The sequence below is a fragment of the Fundulus heteroclitus genome, chromosome 9 (assembly GCF_011125445.2).
Source record: "Fundulus heteroclitus isolate FHET01 chromosome 9, MU-UCD_Fhet_4.1, whole genome shotgun sequence".
NCBI lineage: Eukaryota > Metazoa > Chordata > Actinopteri > Cyprinodontiformes > Fundulidae > Fundulus > Fundulus heteroclitus.
Window position 1 is genome coordinate 11,423,543 of NC_046369.1, and position 20,390 is coordinate 11,443,932.

Genomic DNA, 20,390 nt, shown 5'->3' on the forward strand with positions numbered 1-20,390 from the left:
ACTAACTGGAAAACAAGATGCAGGTGAAACAGGAGAAACAGGAGACGGAGAAAATCCGGTTATTCAAGATTAAACGCCTCTCGCCAGGAGAGCAGCGTCTAACAGGCAGCAGCAGTGAGCAAACAGAGAGCTGCAGTAAAGATGTGAAGTCTCCTGCAGCCTTCATTTTGTATAAGTCATAATATTCTAAATATTTAAGTTTCAGCACAGATATAGATATGCACATTTAAAGGGATAGTTAGGTATAGAACAGTATATAAATTCTTAGAATGATGGAAGATAACCAGCTTTTCAGATAGACCCCCAGTCCAATTTAGTTTTACCATTCAGGATTTAAAGGACACAATATTTACAATTATTGAATACAAAGCTGTAATAGTCATCTAGTCTATCACAGGAACTGCTTTATTTCTCAGCCAAACAATATCTATGTAATCATATAAAAGTGACTTTGGTTGACATTGTCTACTCTGTTGGTCTACCTTGTCAAGTGTGACTTGTCAGTCTAGTCTTAGTTTGCTGAGACGACTGACAAGTACAAGAGTAGAGATAACCTTTGGATTTTACAACAGGCTGTCTCTTGTGCAAATAGCATGGTAATATGCTATTCAAGGTTTCCTAATTCTTTAGAAAATTATTGGTGGACTCTTAGTGAGTCACAATTAGTGAATTGGTTACATAAAGCTTGCAGCCTCTGGCAAAGTGAGTTTTGCGAAGTAACTTGAGCTTGAGTAAGCAATGACAGATCGTTCTAAAAATCAACAAGAACTATCTAAAACAACTAAATTTGGGTGGTTCTTCTCCATACACTAATGCCAGTGAAGTATTTGTCTACTATACGTAAGGGAACTGCTACTTAAAATAGCTTTAAAAGGTTCTCACTTTAAGAAACAGTCTGAATCATCTCTTTAAATAATATTTAAAGTATATTACAGTTGCAAAACTTTTGTTTCCTTCCAAAATGTATCAATAATGTTCTCACGGAGAAGAGGTAAAACAGTATACTTTATTTTTATTATCTTTTTCTATACATTCGCTGCCCTTTTTAAACTCAGTAACAGCCCTTAGAGTGTTTCTCAACAAAGATAAAGTTATGCGGGCATCAAGGCAGTACAAGATCACAGCAGGACTGTAACAGAGCCAATGCAGTCTTGTCTTTGCTCTGTTGAAGCTGTTGCCTTACCAGCAGGTCCTCCGTGAATGAGAATAAATGTTCTTTTAATACAGTTCCCATTAAATTTTTTAAACATATTTAATTATATTTTTAAAATCTGTGAATTTCTGAACTTGGGCTAACGTCTCATGAAATGGAAAAGATGCTCCAAATATAATCCAACAATTACTTTGAATTTTGAGTTTCCCTCAATACAAACTCATAAACAATGTATCCCCCCCCCGCCAAAAAAAAAAAAAAATGCAGCTTTACATGCTGAGCATTTTTCCTCTTATGTAAGCAAAGACGATAAGAGGCATAAAGGGATCATAGTGGAAAAAATGCAATAAAAGGGAATCAAACTCAAATTCACAGAGGGGAATTGTGTGCATGTCTGAAACTAAGCCACCCTCCGGCTGCAGCACACATGTAATATTTATGTCACAAACTAATCTGAGACAACTTTCTTTTCTCCTATCTGTCACTTTAAAAAAAAAAAAAAGCTGTTATTACCATGTGTAATTGAGCACTATTCATTTTGCAAATTCATAAACATCCATGAAGATTTCAGAGAGCAAAAACGTAGTCTTTAGATTTTCCTGGTAAATGACACAACATGATCCAAGAGTGTCTGAAAGCTGCTAAGACTCATTTTTAGTGCCCTGTACACTTCTTTTGATCTCCAAATGACCTCAACCACGATTAGTGAAATGAGCCCTGGCTTGTATGTTTATAACTTATAATGAGCCAGCTGTATGCAATCCCAGACAGGTGTTTTATAAAGCTCCCCGCTAGTTAACCAGCTCATTTTGAAAGCGTATTCTGATTTTCTTATATCACTTTTTTTTTCTGCAGGCCTCATTCCTACTGGCTGGGACATCTCCAGTCTCTCTTGTATTGCTCAGAGAACAACCAACTTGGAACATTCTCCGAGGAGCTCCACAGCTGCAGCTGTCGATACGAGCATAGCCCCTGTCAGAGTCCCCCACCCTGCTCTGTCGGTGAAGGTTCGGCCTGTGCAGCGTGCGCATCAGACAACCACACCCGATGTGGGAGCTGCAACCCAGGATTCGCCTTGATGCAGGGGGCATGCAGACCTATGGTGGCAGACTCTACAGAGAACTACCTGGGCTTTGAGACGGACCTCCAGGATTTGGAGTTAGGCTACCTACTGCAGAGAGCAGACCGCAGGCTTGAGGTATCTCTTTGTTCCATTTTGTTTAATGATGCCAGGCTCACTGTTAGCTGAGCTGTCTGAAAGCTGGGCCTGGGAAAACGACACATGTACTCCCGGGATTGCATTGTATAATGCTCAGCTTCCAGCAAAGGAGAAAACTTATAGTTTTCACAGATTTCTGTTCTACAGTTTGTCACACTATGTTTTAATGTCTTGCTTTTCTCAACCTTAGCTACAGCATAAAATTGGTGTTCTTGATTTATCTGTTTAACCTTGGAAGTTATTTTGTCCATAAATATAGATGCACTTTGAAGTATGAGGCAGTCTGTGTAGATGTTCTATGTAAATGTCACAGTAGACTAAAAACACTAATAACATGTATGACAGGTTACATTGTTGTGGAATACTGTTCAATTATCCTTTAAATAACAACAAAAAGAAACATCTTCAAATCCAAAAAACAGCAGGTAAACAAGAATGTATGGTATTTTGTAATGTTTACTAATTTATAGAAATATAAAGCAAATTTGTTTGAGAGTTTTTAAAATAAAGCATGTGCTTTAAACACAATTAAAACATGTGCTACATCAATTGAATTAGATTAACACATCTTCAGCAAAGTTTCTAGCTGCCAATACATTAATACAAGTTGGCAGTTTGCTGGTTTGTAGAACTTTACTATGTTAGAAATAAAGACTTTAGCAAAGATCTTCCAGCAGCAATTATTGCTGCTTAATTATTCATTTAGACCTTTTGCAAGTGGATGAAAATCAAGACAGCAACCAATATTGCTTGGAGGAGAAGTGTCTTACAAGTTTACTCCAAAGTCTGACCATAAAAAAAAAAAAAAAAAAAAAAAACTACGATCTATACTCTTTTGCGGCCAGTTGATATGATAAATGTTAAAATTCCTCACGTTGAAATTAGAAAAAGAAAAAACACACTTTAAAGGTCAGGCTACCTGGTCTTGCAAGTAAAGCAGGAGCAGGATCTGACTTTTTGGAACTAAGCTGAGCTTGTTCCCAGTGTGGGTTAGATTCGGGGCTTGATCTTGTCACTGATCTTTTTCATGGGGTTCTTGAACAGGATCGAAATACCTGTTCAAAGAGCAGATGTTGTCTTGTCTCATCATTACGTTTTGCAGATGATCTGATTCATTTTGCATATTGAAACTGTGATGGGCACTGGAATGGCTATAGCAGCTCATATCCAAATTTAAATCAGCTGGAATATTAACAAGTAATTTTAACTTGCAATTTTGACCATAGTGACATAAGGTTTAGGACACCACTTATTCAAATGATGGATCTTTACAGTATTAAACTGTTCAATGGTGGAAACAAATAAAATAGTAAATTAACTGCATGTTCATAGCACTTTTCTAGTCACACTAACTAATCAAAGCACTTAGCCACATTTATATACTTGGCAATATGCAGCATGGGGTTAAATTCCTTGCCCGGGAACATATTCACATGTGGCAAGGCAAAGCTGGAATCAAACTCACAACTTTAGAATTGCAAGAGAACTCCTCTACCCACTGAGCCACAGTTACACAAAAAGCTATTGTAAACCATGGATTGCTAATATGTTTGTATCAGTATTTAGCGGTTGCTCTGTTTGTGATTATACTCCTTTGGGATATGTCTCTCAATTTTCATTCATTAAATACCTTTTATTGTTATAAACCTGATTTGACTTTATAGTATTTGTTTTAATCCAAACCCCAACTGTGACTCTTCTTTTCTCCACTAATATCACCCCAAAAGTGATAGAACACATCAGTGTTGATAAAATCCCTTTATACATTTTACAGTTTTTACTTTCATATATAGTTTGTAATGATTGTGAAGGAATCATTGGTAGCAGTTTTATAATGCAAATCAAGTGTTTTATTTTTGTGACCAGAGCCCCGCTTACACAGTCGCAGAGCAAGACCTCAATTGACACTGCTGCAGTAGAAAGAGTTATTCATCCAGTGTATGGCTCAGTCTAGTAGCCTCCACAGCGGAAATGCTCACAAAAACCATCCAGGGTAAATGAAAGTTCCAGAAGAATAACTTCTTTTTAAAATGGACTTGTGTGTCACAGTCAAGACACATATAACTTTTCTGGCCTAAGAATCCATTTGAATCTTCAGAAATGGCTTGTTTAGAAGTGTAACCAGTAGAAAGCATCTTCTTCATGAAATAAACACATAAGCACCGCTTATATTTGCAGAATTGCTTTTCTGCAAATATTTGGTAACTGGTATGTAAAAAAGAAAAAACAAATACAGTGTATAAGAATAATAACTTTTTTTCTGAAATAAATGTGATTGAATTATATTGTAAAATGCTGAAAAAAAATTGAAGCAAACTTATGGACTATCACAAAAATAAAACCAGAATCTCAGTTTAAATCAGTGTTTAAATGGATTAATCATAGTATAAAGCAGGATAATTTTGGAAATGTTTGCTAATTCAGATATTGTACTCATTAAATTGACTAACTTCTCTCTGTATAACAAGATTTCAAACTCAAAAGTTTTGTCATCAATTTTACAACTACAATCGAGCTGAAATTGAGTTGTATAACAGGAAAAGATCCAAATAAATTCAGCAAATCTTCAACAGAATGGGTGAAGGAGAAAATCCAGATGCTTCAATGACCAACTTAATCTCTGTACTAAAGTAAAATGTTTGGTGAGATGTGAAAAATAAATGCTTTCAAATAAAGCAATGTTCTAAAGAGGCCAGAAAAACATGAAAATACAATTGTGAAACAGATGGCATTTGTTACCATTAATTAATAGAAACAAATTATAAGAAATATTTTAGATGTAATGAAAATAAAAAAAGAGTCTCAACCCTGCTTCAGATTGCTTATTTTTTTTGCCACTGACTGAAAATACCTTCCTTATGTTTAGAAAACTTTGGGGCTTGAGTTTGTGACAAAGAAAACCTGTGACAGGTATCAAGCATTGTCAGAATTTTTCTGTAAAAATGTGTAGCGTGTCTGCCGCTATGACCAACATATTCATATCAATGTCCTCTTTTTCCCAGCCTGGACACTTCTACAGCTGTTTGCCTTCCCTCTTCCCTACTTTTCTCTTGCTTTTTAGAAACCAAACCTAACAGCATCAGCAATAATTTCAGGGCTTCCTATTCATTAATTATTAGACTGATATACAAAATAATTTCTAGAAATCATCTGGAATCTATTGAATATTGCATTATACAATACAATGTTACAGAGACTGCTATGAGGGTTTTTGAAAAATTTTGAAAAACAATAGCTACACAGTGATATGCATAGGTAACCTGACTCTAGCCATTTGGATTTCGCTCCGCCTAGCTCCACTTACATCCATCTGGGACCTCTCCATAGGAATTGCCTATAATGCATAGGTGGAATAATGTGTAAAATGTACAGCTTACAGAATCTAAGATAATTTCTTAAAACTACCCACATTTAAAATAAGCTACATGTTTTTGACTTAACTAATTAGATTCTGTGTTTTTCTGTCACAGGTTCATGCCATTTTCATCAGCAATGATATGCGACTTAACAGCTGGTTTGACCCATCATGGAGGAAGAGGATGCTGTTGACCCTAAAGAGCAACAAATATAAGACCAACATGGTTCATATGCTGCTTGGAATATCTCTTCAGGTCTGCCTTACAAAGAACAGCACCCTGGAACCTGCTCTCACTCTCTATATCAACCCATTTGGTGGGAGCCACTCAGAGAGCTGGTACATTCCTGTCAATGAAAATGGTTTTCCAGATTGGAAGGCTACCAAGTTGGACCTGCCCTTCGAGTGTTATAACTGGACTTTGACATTGGGTAACAAGTGGAAGACGTTCTTTGAAACTATCCACATCTACCTTCGCAGCAGGATAAAGACTCAGGACGGAGCAAATGACAGCCTTTATTATGAACCTGCCGAAATGCCGGATCCTGCTCAGAACCTGGGTTACATGAAGATCAACAGTATCCAGGTCTTTGGCTACAGTATGCACTTTGACCCAGAGGCAATCCGTGACTTGATCCTGCAACTAGACTACCCTTACACCCAGGGCTCCCAGGACACGGCCATCCTTCAGCTCCTGGAAATACGAGATCGCGTGAATCGGCTTTCCCCTCCAGGCCAACAGAAGATGGACCTGTTTGCCTGTCTCCTCCGCCACAGGCTCAAACTGACTCCCAGTGAGGTGGTTCGCATTTTTGCCTCCTTGCAGGCCTTCAGCGCACGTTTACCTAATTCAGTGGATTATGAGACCACCAAGCTGTGCAGTTAACAGCTGCTCGAAGGGAGAACTCAATGTACATTGAAAATAAGGGGAACTTTCCAGATCCTTGATGCAGATGAATACACACGTGCTTTGTCTCTGTGGATTAGCAAACTCTGTGGTTAATCATGAGGCAACCAGCTGTGGACAGCTGAAGAATGTACTTACCAGACAGTATAAATTTATCGATGCCCGTTTCCCCGCTACATGAAAAAATGGGCTGGATCTTTGAGAAAATGCACAACTGTTTCTCTAAATACTATTTCTGCCATAGAAATTCAGAAATCCCCCGAACAAAGTTGGACCATCCTGTTTCAATATGATTCTGCTCATTTATACTGTAAGTACCGATGCTAAATGAATAGACATTTTATGGTAAAAATGGTACTCTCTGTTTATTTGTATTTTTTATATGTTTCTTTGCTTTAGTGACTGTGCACTTTCCATGACTCAAAGATTGCAGTGGTGTAAAACAAGATTTTGTAGATAAATTGATATTAAAGACATCATGTTATAACAGATTTGACCCATCGGAAAGTTTTATTGGAAACCCTCTAGAGTGAACAGAAATGGTTTGAAAGCCACAAAAGATCTATGATTTCATTTTGTCTGCCTCTCAAGAGATTAACCTTGGCTTTTCTAAGACAAAGTTATAAATAAATGAATCCAAAGTAAAAACCACTAAAATGCTGATAAATACGCTTACTTGGCTCTTTATCCATTTATCCGACAATTTTTTTCTCAATCCAAGAAGTGGTTGTGTGTGAAAATCACAGTATACACCAGCAGTTTCTAAAATACTCAGAACCACTTATTTGACAGCAACAATTCCACACTGACGGTCTGTTTGAACTCCAGGTAGTTTTCTTTACCATGTCTAGATGCTGAAGTTGCTGCCATGTGATTAGCTGTTTGGCTAGTTGTAATGCAGTGGCTGGTGAGTGTATATTTCAGCTTGATTTAACAAAATGTTAACAACACAATATGTTTGTGACTTAATGAGAACGTTTAATGTTTTTAGTAAGTCACAAACACATTATTTTACATTACTTACACAAGTGAAAAGAAGAAGGAAGAAAAACAATATATTATATTATTAATATATAGGTCATATTACACATGCTTTAGTGGACTCCACCCCCATTAGCTTTTCAAAATAACATCCCAAAATATGATCTGTATTATTTAATTTTTGAATTTTAAATCCGACACCCCTTTATATTGTTTAAATTCAATTAAATAAAAAAAATAACAGTTGTGTAGTATCTATTTATAGTGCAGCTAAAGCTCTTTGTAATGCACACTGTTAATATAAATTGAAGAGTTATCTAATTGAAAGATGTCAAGGTTCTCTTTGGGAGTGACAACAATGGAAAGGATCAGGAATGAGCACATGAGACGGATAACTCATGTTCAATGTTTTGGATATAAAGCGCGAGAGGATAAACGGATATGGTTTGGACACGTACAGAGGAGGGACAGTATGTACATCGGTAGAAGGATGCTGTGGGTTTAACTACCAGGCAGGAGGCCGAGAAGAAGACTGAAGAGAAGAAATTTATGGATGGAGTGAAAGATGACATCAAGGTAGTTGTATGAGAAGAAAAAGAAGAAAAAGAGGCAAGGGTTAGATGGAAACAGATGACTTGATGTTGTAACCCCTAAGAAGGAACAGCCAAAAGAAAAAGAAGCAGTCAAGCATACAGTACAACTGGTGAGATAGTACTGATTGACTTAGGGCTCTCGTTCTATTTTTCTAATCTTCTTTGTTATTATAGATATACACAGAAGTTGCAGTACGCATGATTCTTTTCTGCTTTGCAGCCGTTGCACCAACATGAAGCCCTTGGGAGCATTTTTAACTCTCTTATGCAAACACATATGGTTGTGTGTGTAGTGTGCTTTGAGCTCTGTCAAGCAGCCATGAGTGCACAGCACTGAGTTGTGGTTAAACAGACCAAGTACAGACACTGACAGAGGACAGTAGCTGCTACCATTGTGCTGCTGACATGCAGCTTCGGCATTGTGTCCACTTTTTGAACAAATACAAATTAGCTCAGACAGCATGCTGCATTTTCTGTTCCACTCAAATGCATAGCAAACCATTAGCAAACCAGGCCTGCAAGAAATGTCTTTATGTGGTTGTGTCAGCTTGTCAAAGCACTCAGAGAAGAAGAAGCAAACGGAAGTGTTTTGTGTTTAATCAGTGTCATTCTGCTGCACTCAGTGTTGTTTGTTTGTTTGTATAATTATATTCAATCACGACCACAGAATTTCCATAACCTGATTTTTTTCCTTAAAGTATAATTAAAAATAAGCGCAACTCCTTTTGACAAAGTAATTATGAAGTTGAGTTTTCTCCTATTCACACGCATTCTGCTGGATTCTACAGTCTTGACAAATAAGCAACCTTGCAGTTTAGCTTGTTAAAATCCAAGCTGTCCGGTCCAAGCCTTTATAAGTTTGCCACAATCACTGTTATACAGGCATAGCTAGTTTTCTTTCATGGGCAACTGAAGTTTGAAGGGATATGCTCATCTGTTTTTTTAATTCTTATTTTTTTGTTTTAAAGATAATTCAGCTTGGGGATTGGTTACATTTTTCTTGTTAATTCTAAAAGCACAACCACTGAAATTGTCCTCTCAACATCCAGACCGCAGGCACTTTGAAATGCTTTGGTGAGGTTTTAAAAACTGACATACATAAGTAAATACCAACAATTTGATTTTTACCCAAATAAAGGCTTAAAATAGATAAAAAATATTAGGTTGGGTGAAATAAAACATGCATCTACTTCATGTTTTGTGTATCATAATTTCATTCACCCTGAATTTCCACATCAACTTTGAACTGTGTTGTTACTTTAATCTCCTACTGCTCAAAGTGTCACGGTCTGCACCTGTTTGTGTTTTGTTAATTATACACACCTGTGTCACATGTAGTTCACTTTCCTCTGAGTCGTATTTAAGTCCTGTTTTTTTTTTGTCCTTGCTTTTTGAGTTGTCTGTTTACCTTCCTTTTGTCAACCCCAGATGCATGTGATCCCTGCATATCCTGTGTCTACATTAAGGCCTTGTCTACATTCAGTGACATATCTGTGAAAGGAAATACATTTGAATGCCTTTTTGGCTTTTCATCCACACAAAAGCTCCATTTTACATCACTAAAAAATATATTTATGAAAATCATGTTTGTTTACTTGTGTACTTCACAAAATGAAGTTTCAGGGTCCCGCATATCATAGGCTGTGCCAAATAATGCGCAGCTGACTTCATGTGTGACCATTGTTATTGATTTGGCCATGCAGGGGAGGAACAATAAATGCTATCAGAGAGGTGCAGATTTTTACATTGGTTCAGGCACTTTTTTCTTATTTGTTTTTACATGACCAACAGCTCCAATATGTTAAGGTGCAAAGGAGAAAGAAGGCTAGAAGGTCAGCTGTTTCACACCAAATCTCCCTCTCAGTATGGAGACACAATGCTGTTCGATATCAACTATGTCTTCCTAACAGGAAGTCATGGTTGTTTTGAGTGATTCTGTTTGGTTGACATAGGTTTTAGCTTTGCGGTAAACTGATATATGTTTTGCATGTTTAAAACAACAATCAGTGGCGGATTGGTGGGGATGAAGACTATTCTGAAAACAACTTGGTGTGTATGATATTGTTTTTTTTTTAAAACAATGTGGTGGAGATGTTTCCTTTTATAAAGACCCAGCTACATGTGTACAAGGTTTAAATTACATTTATCGTACAAGCACCTGCCGATGTCCTGTTGCCGATTTGGTCCTTCACCACCTCAAACCCTGACAGAATGACTCAACCATGAGAAGGACCAGGCAACAGGCATGGAAATTATTACTCTATTTAAGTACTTCTGTCAACAAGCAGACAAACAAACACTCGTGCTAATGACGAGGAAGAGCAGTGATCACAGTTCCGGGGCTCGAGGGTGGCGATGCTTCCTCCGTGGGTCCGAGCCCAGAAATGCTCCTCCTCTCCCCCACCGCAGAGCAGAACAAGGTCATGACATTGGGGACACCAAAAGAATGGGAGTGCACTACTGGCTACAACGGAGTCTGACGTCTTGCACTTGTTTTGCAAAGCTCAGCCTGGGCCTGTGTCGACACACCATTAGCCTGATGCCGGATGGCACCAACATCTACTCACCACTGTTCCAAAGTCCTACAGCCCACACTTCGCTGCCTGTCAAAACCTACACCTGCTCCACGCTGCATCCAAGTCCTAGAGCCCACCTCATGCAGCTCATAGCACCGGAGCTCCCCCTCCTCGCCTCAAACAGCTGGTGCTGCCTCGTACCCCAGGTCCTGGGTTCTCTGACGAGGGTGTCCAACTGGACCCGCCTCATGTTCCTCTCCCTCAGTTCTCTGAACGGGTGTCCAGGTGGACCCACCTCATGTTTCAGACCCAGAGGTCTCTAATTAAAGTGTCCAAGTGGACATGCCTCATTATTCTGAGCTATTTCTTTGTTTCCTGTCTGAGCTCCTCCATGGGCTAAACTTCCGAGAGCTCGTTCATAGTATGAAGTCTCTAGAGCTCCTCCGCTCACCTGCCACCAGCCTCCAAACAAGGTTCTTCATGGGTTCCTTGCACTGCTGCCACCAGCCTCCTGTTCACCCTCCTGAAGTCTGGGCATCCTCAGGATGTCCTCCTAAGGATTATTTTTTCTTGAACTCACAGGGGCCTATGGTATCCCCTTGAGGGAAGGGTAATGTCATGATCTGCACCTGTTAATTACACCCATCTGTGTTCTATATAGTTTCCTTTAATCAAAGGTGTAATTTAAGTCCCGGATTTTTGTCCCTTGGTTTTCTCTTTCTATTACTTTTGTCATCTCCGAATTCCTGTGCACCCTTTTGTGTTCTGTGTGTACATTAAAATACATTTATTAAATGGTTTCTTTCTGAGAGAGAGAGAGAGAGAGAGAGAGAGAGAGAGAGAGAGAGAGAGAGAGAGAGAGAGAGAGAGAGAGAGAGAGAGAGAGAGAGAGACTTCTGCATATACATATAGTGCAGCATATGTGTTTGTATATAATCTTTCCCCTTTGTCATGTTGATTGCTGTTGTTTTTAAGCAGTCAATTATGAACATCTGCTCTTGTATATTGTGATTTTGTATTTTTTTTATTTTTTACAGTTTTAAAGCACAATAGATTATATGTAACATCTGTTTACAAACTGTGTGGGTGATGTCTTATGACCTACTTGAATGGAAATTATATATTTAATCTAGATAGATGGCAGACAATAACTTAAAATGAGAAACAAATCTTGAAAGACAATATTTTACTGGAGGATAAATCTGTTTCTTATCGGTCTGCTTTTCAGACCATCTAAATTGTCACAGTAAAATGTGTTCCTTTAATGACAAGTCATCTTTTAATCAAGTCTCTTTATCTTCCTGACAGTCAACTCTAAACAGCATAGTAGAAATAAATCATTGTTCTGTTTGCTTCAACATTATTAATTTATTGAAAGAGAACTCATTCTTGAGTCTCACAAAGTAAGCTGAAACTCACATAAAGGATAAATGCGGTTTGACATTTTATTACATCAAGCCTTTGTAAATCATTTTGGATGTTATAAAGTCATGGGTTATACATAACAATTTACACCCCTGAGTTTAATTTTGTAGGTTTGCCTTTGATCAAACAACACTCAAGAGTTTTATCTTTCAGTGCAATATTAATGCAAATGTCTGAAGTTTAAAAAAATATTCAATATATTTAAAGAGATACACAAGTATAAAGGCCTTCTCATTCCGTCATCAAATGCTTTGCTTCTGCATTGTAGGTCATTATTAATGCCAGGTGCAACATGCCATTTCTAATTGGAGAGCTGGTATGAGATTCAGTGACACTATGGACCAAGGGGAAGTCAAGCACCTGTGAAGGTTAACAGTCATCACCTCAATTTGTCTACTCCTCCCATAAACTCCAACCTATGTCAAAAGCTACATTGGACAAGGGCTGTTTATGGATGAGTAGTGTTTGATGAAATGTAAGTGGTGTAATGCATTCTGAAATGTCAGCATGTCTTTTTTGTCCTGAAAGAAGCAGTGTCAGTTAGATAGAATAAATGAGTCATGCGCAGGAGCAGAAGAAGCCATGCAATATTCAGAGACACACATTGTGGCTGTGTTTGTGAAACCTATTGTGACTTTGTGTGAACCTGGAGTCTGCTAAGTGTCCAGAAATGTTTTTGTTGGTTTGCAAAAAAACACAGTCGGGGGAAAACTAAATGAGATTAAAATGCTTTTGAATATCCTCCCATATCTTAATGAGAAAAGCTTTAAAAACTCCACAATCTGGGCAATTAGGGAGCTAGATGGTGTTTTTTTTTCCCCAAACATAAAAAAGGGGGGGAAAAAAAGGATATGCAAGATTTAAACATATCTATGTATTTATTCAGGCCACCACAGAGTGCATGTGCCTCCTCCAGCAAAGTAAAAAATCCCTAGGTAGTTTGCCCATAATTGCGATGTTTAACAGCACTCTGCTCATAGCGCAATTACCAGGCTGGTCCCTAAAAACTCTTCCTGTAGAGGCAGCTCACCATAATTTATTGCTGCTTGTAAATGGCTCTTTTTTCAGCAGTAACTCCAGTCTTTCTTGTGACAGTATGAGGAAAATTTTGATTAGAAAAGCTCTGAGTTTTTGTTCTGTGTCAGTTGACAATGGATTAAAAAATACAAATCCAGTTCATTGTAGAATTTTTAATATTCTTCTTTATTAAATTCTACATTTGAGTTATGCTTCAGACATTTCCCTCTACATATTTTCTGTTTGACTGGACCTGGGAGGAATTTCTACCTAAATTCAGACTATACTTTACATACAAGTGTTGACCTTGACAAGTTAACTTAACGTTAGTAAATATCTAACTTTAATTTGAAAACCAGGCAGGTCAGGCAAAAGCAAGTTGATTTAACACAGCTGACTTGCAACACGGATTTGCAAAATAGGACATTCCGGACCAATATGACATGCTTTCAAAATGATTTATCCGTGCACGGAAATAGAAACAACTAAAATATCTATTTAATTGGAACTAAGAACACTGGTAGGTTAATATTTATATGTAATATCTTCTTTTATTCAATAATGCAAACCAGTGTCAAGGGTATGTTGAAATAGGCCTTTAGCAATTCAATTTGGGTTATTTTTTTTCTTTATTTGGTAAATACAAAAATAATGACCAATAAAACTTTTTTTATATTTTAGTATTCTCCTCTTAAATTTAAGAAATGTACATACGTTTACTTGGCATAATAACTTTTAAACCTCATGAGCGAGGTCAAATGTCCTTGATATCATTGCACTAGCTTCTCAGCAATTGTTTGTTTTGAATTTTTATGGGACTGAGATAGGGTTTCACGAAGGTCACACCAAAACACTGACTTTGTTGTCCTTAAGAAAATGTATAACTAATTTCAAAGTATTCTTAGAATGATTTTGCAATCCCATTTGTGTTGAAGCTTTAATTTCTTGGCAAGTGTCTTGTAGTGCTTAATGTATCAATATATATTGCAAATATTACAACATATGTTCTATAAGTCTATTGTGGAGAGTGTGATCGCCTCTGCCTTTGTGGCATTCTCCATCAGAACGTGTCTCCAGTCAGAGGCTTCTGTAGACTGCTTTCAGACAGACCGTTAAAGCAGATCCTTCCTGCCTGCAGCCATGACCATCATAACGTCGGGGTGGGGAAGAACACAAAAAAAGTTTGTTTTGTTTTTATTGTCACTGCAGAGTTACTTGACAGCTACGATGTCACTACAAGCTGGCACTGTTTTGGCGTTGGGGGCGGAGCTAAATTGAAGGCTCCTTCACAGGCTTTCTATTTTTCCGGTACTCCTAATCATCTTACTACAGTGAATTTATGGAAAGCACCGGTCAAGTACCACTGCTCGACCACCAGAAAGGGTATTATTTTCATTAATATTATCTTCATTAATTTATACAGCTAATGATTATAGTGACATGGAGCTAAGCCAGTGACAGCAGGTAGAGGAGTACGGGAAAAACGGAAGGCCCATGGAGAGGCCTTCAATTTAGCCCCGACGGCAAAATAGTGCCAGTTTGTAGTGCCGTCGTAACTGAAGGAACTTTGCAGTGACAATAAAAACATCACTCATTGATAAAAGGATGCAGCATGAAATGAAAATATCATCATAAGTTTTTACTTTATAGCAATGTTTGACTTTTCAATGTTTGATTTGTCAGTATTTGTGTTTTCAATGTTTGTCTAATTTTTCAATGCCAAATATATTTTTTTTGCCATTGCAAGTGAGCGGAATCGGCATATTTGACTGCATACATGACCAGAGTTGAACTGCGGGACTGTGCGACTGCAGTTCCACAGATGTGTGAGACATTTCTGCTTCTCCGACCTAAACATGCCTATCTAATACTGTCCAATCACAGTACAGTAGTCGGACACCCCTTGAGAAAAACGTTCTGCCCAGACATTGTGTCGAGAACATGCAGGGAAACTCTCAAGGACGGGGCTGTGAGAACAAAATGATGTAATTTGCTGCTGGGCGAGAACAAATGTCTCGTTACTCGTAGAGTATGTAGAGTATGTAGAGTATGTAGCAGCCTTGACACCAGCATTTAATTTTCCTTTGGGATTAATAAAGTATTTTTGAATTGGTTCCTTGTGATGCTTTCTACTTTCTACTAAGTGCACTAGTCCATTCTACAGCAAAAACTTCCCACAACACCATCCTGTAACTCCTGTGCTTCACAGTTGGGATTTTGTTATTAAATATAAAAAAGAGTCATTATGACCAAAACAAGTTTTAGTTTCATCAGAAATGGAATGTCTAGAAAAATAAGATCTTTGTCCCTGAGTTCATATGCATATTGCTTTAGGGCTTTTTATATTTCCTCTGGATAAATAACTTCTGACCCTCTAACTAGACTTTCAGACAGTGTTGGTGCTACACTCATTTCACTCTGGATAATGTCTTTAGGAGGTGTTTTGCTTTTGTTTTGCAGTTGATAAGCAAATTTTGCATCAAAACATATTAATATCATGGAACTTGTCTTCCACCACAACGGTATCATGATTGGACATACTGTTCATACTTGCCTTGCAACATGACAGACCAGAGACCTGAAAATTCAGCCCAACAAACTGGGCGTTATAATTTTTTTTTTTTTAAAGAAAACTGGTGGTAGGCAGAAAGCTGCTGGAGGCACAAACAGGACCCACTAGAAAAAGAAAGAAAAGGTTTGTAACTGCAGAGGAGTCTAAGAATGTTAAAATACTTATAAATAAACCCACTAACCTTCTCAGAAGCAAGGCAGGGAACATGGTTCTGCTAAATGGTTCCTTTAGTCCTCCGGAAATCCAGCAAGCAGCACCGGTGGTAGTGATCGACGATGTCACAACAGGCTTGCGCTTGGTAATGACTGGAGCTGGCTTTAAATGCCTGGACAGTGTCTAGCAGAATGATAGAGGCTTGATAGAGGCGAGGGTCATCAACAGGTGATCAGAACAGGGCAGACAAATCTGAGGACTAGGCAAAGCTCGTGGTCATGATACAGAATTGTGGCCATGGTCCTCAGATCAGAAGCTTGGTAGAAGTCTGACAAAGTCAAGGCAAGGCACAGAAATCAAGGGGAATATTATATTATTGAATATTTTTATATTCAATAACAAAATCCCAACTGTGAAACGTCTCGACATTTACAGGCAAAAGCTTTCAATCATCATGGGGTTGTCTGCGGATAACTTGTAACGCTGAACACAGGTGTGCTTAATGAGCTTTATTACATCGGAGCCACGAGACAACTTGCTTGTGCAAAACATGAGCTTGATTAGAGTGGAGCAGGGAGGTGTGGTGGGGTGCAGACAGCCGACTGGCACAAATCATGGCATACCTATAATTTTTAACATATGTATGACACTTCTGGCATCTGCGAATTGTACCAAAGGATGAAAAAAATGTGTGGGGTCTCCAATTATCTTCCTGATATATTGTCTGATCTTTTTGTTGTTCTTTCTAATTGGCACAAGAGGAGTTTGAGGTGTGCTTTAAAATACATCAATAGGTGTTCCCCCATTCAACTCAAACATTGTGCATTACCCAGTCCGATCCTATGATGCCATGACATTATCAGTACTGGTTTTCCAAAATGATTTATGGGCATTGTGATTTGTAAATTTCTATGGTAAGAACTTGATTAAAAACATTCAACAAAATGTTAATAAATTTGTCATTTTGAGATATATAAATACTAAAAAATGATATCATATGATATCATATTAAAAACCTAATAGACTTATAACAGAAATTATAGATGATATTACTTTAGTCTACTAAATAGTTCAATCACTGAGCAATTCAAATTTGAAGCAAAAAAGGTATTATAAATAGTTATGAGCAGAGGAAATTCCATCTTCTTGTGTTATGGACACACAGTCACTTTCAAATATTTCTTTGTTGAGTAAAAACTATTTTGCCAAATAGATAATATTTAAAATGCAAATTATCCTCAAGGAGAAGATACCTCAGTAAAATAAAATAAAAAATAAAAAATAAGAATCTTTCAAAAATACATTTTTAAATGTTTTTTTTATGCTAACTATTTTTTTTTCCTGTTTTTGTTATGCAACTTTTATTGTTTGGCATTCCTAGCCTTTCTCCAAGTTAGGACTACGGTCCTGATTCTGGCGAAATGACGCATCTATCCAGTCCAAGGTCAAGATGCAGAAAACACGGGCTGCATTGTGGAATTTGACATAGAAACATGTGGATATTCATATGATTTGTTAAGTTGTGCACTTGGTAAAACAAATCCCCTAATGCACAAATTAACAAAAGCCCCAAATATTTGTGTGCCTTGTGAAGGAATCTTTACACCAAAGTTCACAGTGAAGGATCAGTAAAACTTAACTTTTCTTGTTTACTGCCATAGCTCAGCTATTCTGTTTTGTGAGCTACTCAGATGAATTTCAGTATTCCTCAAACAGACAGCCATTAGATAGAGACCTGCGTGCAGCATAACACTGTTCATTAATAACCACTGCTTGCAAGCAAGGTACTTCATTTATGAAGCAGGGAAACAGTTCTATGGGTATGTTTTAGCAGCTTTGTAAAACCAAGTTAACCCTATGTTGAAGCAAGACATGCTGTTAAAAAACTCTGAAAGGAATAAAATATCCATCCATCTATCCATTATTTATCTGTACTTGCTCATCCATACTGGTCCACAGGGAAGTCAGGGAACTATTGGAATTATGATAAATAAAATGTATCCTAATTTTTTTGGGGAAAAAACTCATTTGAATTTGAAAAGTTCTAGGTTCAGCGATCTTACAGAAACCAATTTTTTTCATGTTACTGAGGGTTGCTTCATTTTATGTTCAATTTTATTTATTTTATTCATCCGTTTAGGTAAAGTATATGCGTGAATATGTGGACATACAATTATCAAGTTCTTAATGTTGAAGTTTGAATATCTATTAAGGTTAGAAAGCACATTGCTTTTTACGGTCATAAATTAAAGCAGCTCACAGTCACAGCTAAACAGATGTAAAGTGTCTTTTGTAAATTGTAAGAAAATCTCATAAACAGACATTATCCAGAAACTAAATTCTGACCTTTTAACAAAACCTTTGAGAACCCCTGGCTCATCTCATAATGCAAGTTCACTTTGTAGGAGTAAAATATTTATACCTTGGATAGTATTGAGTTTATCCTTAATACTCTGATCTTTGATCATACTTTGTAAAGTGCAAAGGAGAAAACTCAGTGGAAGCTAAGTTAAGAACTGCTGCAACATTTTGCTGTTTGTTTCCTACTGGCTAATGTTCATAGTATTAAAGATAGACTAACTAATATTCATAGCCACGAAGCCAATATGGAAATTTTAAGTCGAGTTATTTTTTCTTCTTCTAGGGGTTAGTTTCTTTCTGTGTGTGCTATCATGTGCTGTCAGACTGTATATAACATTCTCTCATCAAGGGCTTTTGAGTAAATTTTGTGTCACTAGTATCATCTTGAAAAGGGAAGAGAGAGATAAGGATTGTGGCAGACTAAACCTGGGAGCAGAAAAATTATAAATTACTAGATGCACATTTGAAAATGCCTCTTTCTTACTGAACAGCAGACCCTGACATTATCCACTAAAATCTAGCTTTTGTTTTAGGAGACAAAAGGTGCAAGTGTCATTCAGCTGTGGAAACGAATGCATTAGTTGTGTGTATTTATCAGCTTCCACTCCAAAAATAATACCAAGGTGGAAATGCTGTTTTACTCTAAGGGTGTGAGAGTGAGAAAGCCTAAAATAACTCTTAATGCTACACATTTATCAAACGCTCTGTCTTATATAGTGGCTGCAATAGCTCTCCAACCTGCGGATAAAATAAGACATATCTGGATTTTGTAGTTACTCTACACAGTAATTCTTCAATAGGGCCAAGACTGAAATTTTCAGTAGCAATTCCTGCAGGTGGGGTTGACTTGAAACAATAGATGAAGGCATGGAAAAGTCCCTTATATCCTGAGGTACCTGCTGTAGGCTCTTCAGAAACACCCAGTGGACCTCGTTAGAGGGCATGACATCATGGACTTGCTGCAATTCCAGTTCTTTGTGAATGTAAATCTTATTGTACCCTACAGAAAACTAAACAAATTTAATCATTGGGTCTTTCAGTAGAACAATGATCCTAGACATTTGTGTAAATCAACAGAGTAATGGTTCATTGGCCAAAAAATCAAAGTTCCTCTGTAGCCATCTCAGTCCAGAGACCAAAATCCATTGGATAACATTTGTGGACAGCTCATAAGAAAAGTTTGTAAGAGAAGACCCAGGATGCTGCAGGATCAAGATAGCTTATCTAAAGAATCTCAAATATATTTCTTTCTGTAAGTCCCAAACTTTTGAAATGTTATAGAAGACTATGTACTTCCCTGTAAGTAAAAGGGGGTTTACAACGTATTAACGGGAGGGCTTCTAAAATGTTAAACACAATTATTTCTTAACATGGACTTTCCCTCCTACTGAATAAATGTACTTAAATTGAAATGTATTTTTTTTCCTTCAAAATTATAGTTTGCATAGCAAACAAAATGTACCTCATAATTGCAGCTGTAAGTATTGTACCACATTGGTTAACTTTAATAATTTCTGCTAACACTTCCAAAATTAGATATTACTCACAACTACAGCAGGTAATTTAACAAAACATGGAAACTAAGATGCCAGTTTTACTATTCGATATACTGAGGAAATAAATCAGCACATTTGCTAAGAATGACAAAGTCTCCTGCTCTAAAAACACAATTTTCACAGATATGTGCTTGTTCTGATCAATACATTGGGTAGTAGTTTTGCAGAGAGTTTAAATCCCAATGTCAGAACGGATGTGCTTTTACTTAAAGTGTAGTGCTTCGGCTTTTGTACAGACCAAACTTTTCCTCCCCGGAGACCCGACAGGAGAATGAAACACAGAACAGGAGGAGAAGGCAAAAGGTAACTGTCGCCCGCCAATAAATCAATACACTGCTTTATTACTTCAGAGAACAAAAGGCTCTGCACCAAGATCGATTACTGAGCTGAGGAGCGTCCAGTATGAAAAAAAATATAAATAAATAAAACTGCTGGCATTTGGCTGCTCCATCCCCACGACCAGATCAGCATCAATTTATTACCAATGTGATGGTTTCCGCCTGATGTGTTTTTGTATAAGCACAAATCAATCCTGAGTTTATTAGCTGCTATGATGCATTGTAAAATGACATTACTTGCGGT

The 20,390-nt window shown here is 37.4% G+C and overlaps 1 protein-coding gene across 2 annotated transcripts in view; it reads left to right on the forward strand.

Moving 5' to 3' along the window:
* LOC105916645 (BMP/retinoic acid-inducible neural-specific protein 3) overlaps positions 1 to 7,125 on the forward strand; it is a 75,226-nt gene extending 68,101 nt beyond the window's left edge. For both annotated transcript variants that reach the window (XM_036141021.1, XM_012851215.3), the window contains 2 exons: positions 2,009 to 2,351; positions 5,843 to 7,125. In XM_036141021.1, the coding sequence (XP_035996914.1) occupies positions 2,009 to 2,351; positions 5,843 to 6,613 (1,114 nt within the window). In that variant the 3' untranslated portion in view covers positions 6,614 to 7,125. The remainder of the gene's footprint in view (positions 1 to 2,008; positions 2,352 to 5,842) is intronic.
* Positions 7,126 to 20,390: the final 13,265 nt, after the last annotated feature.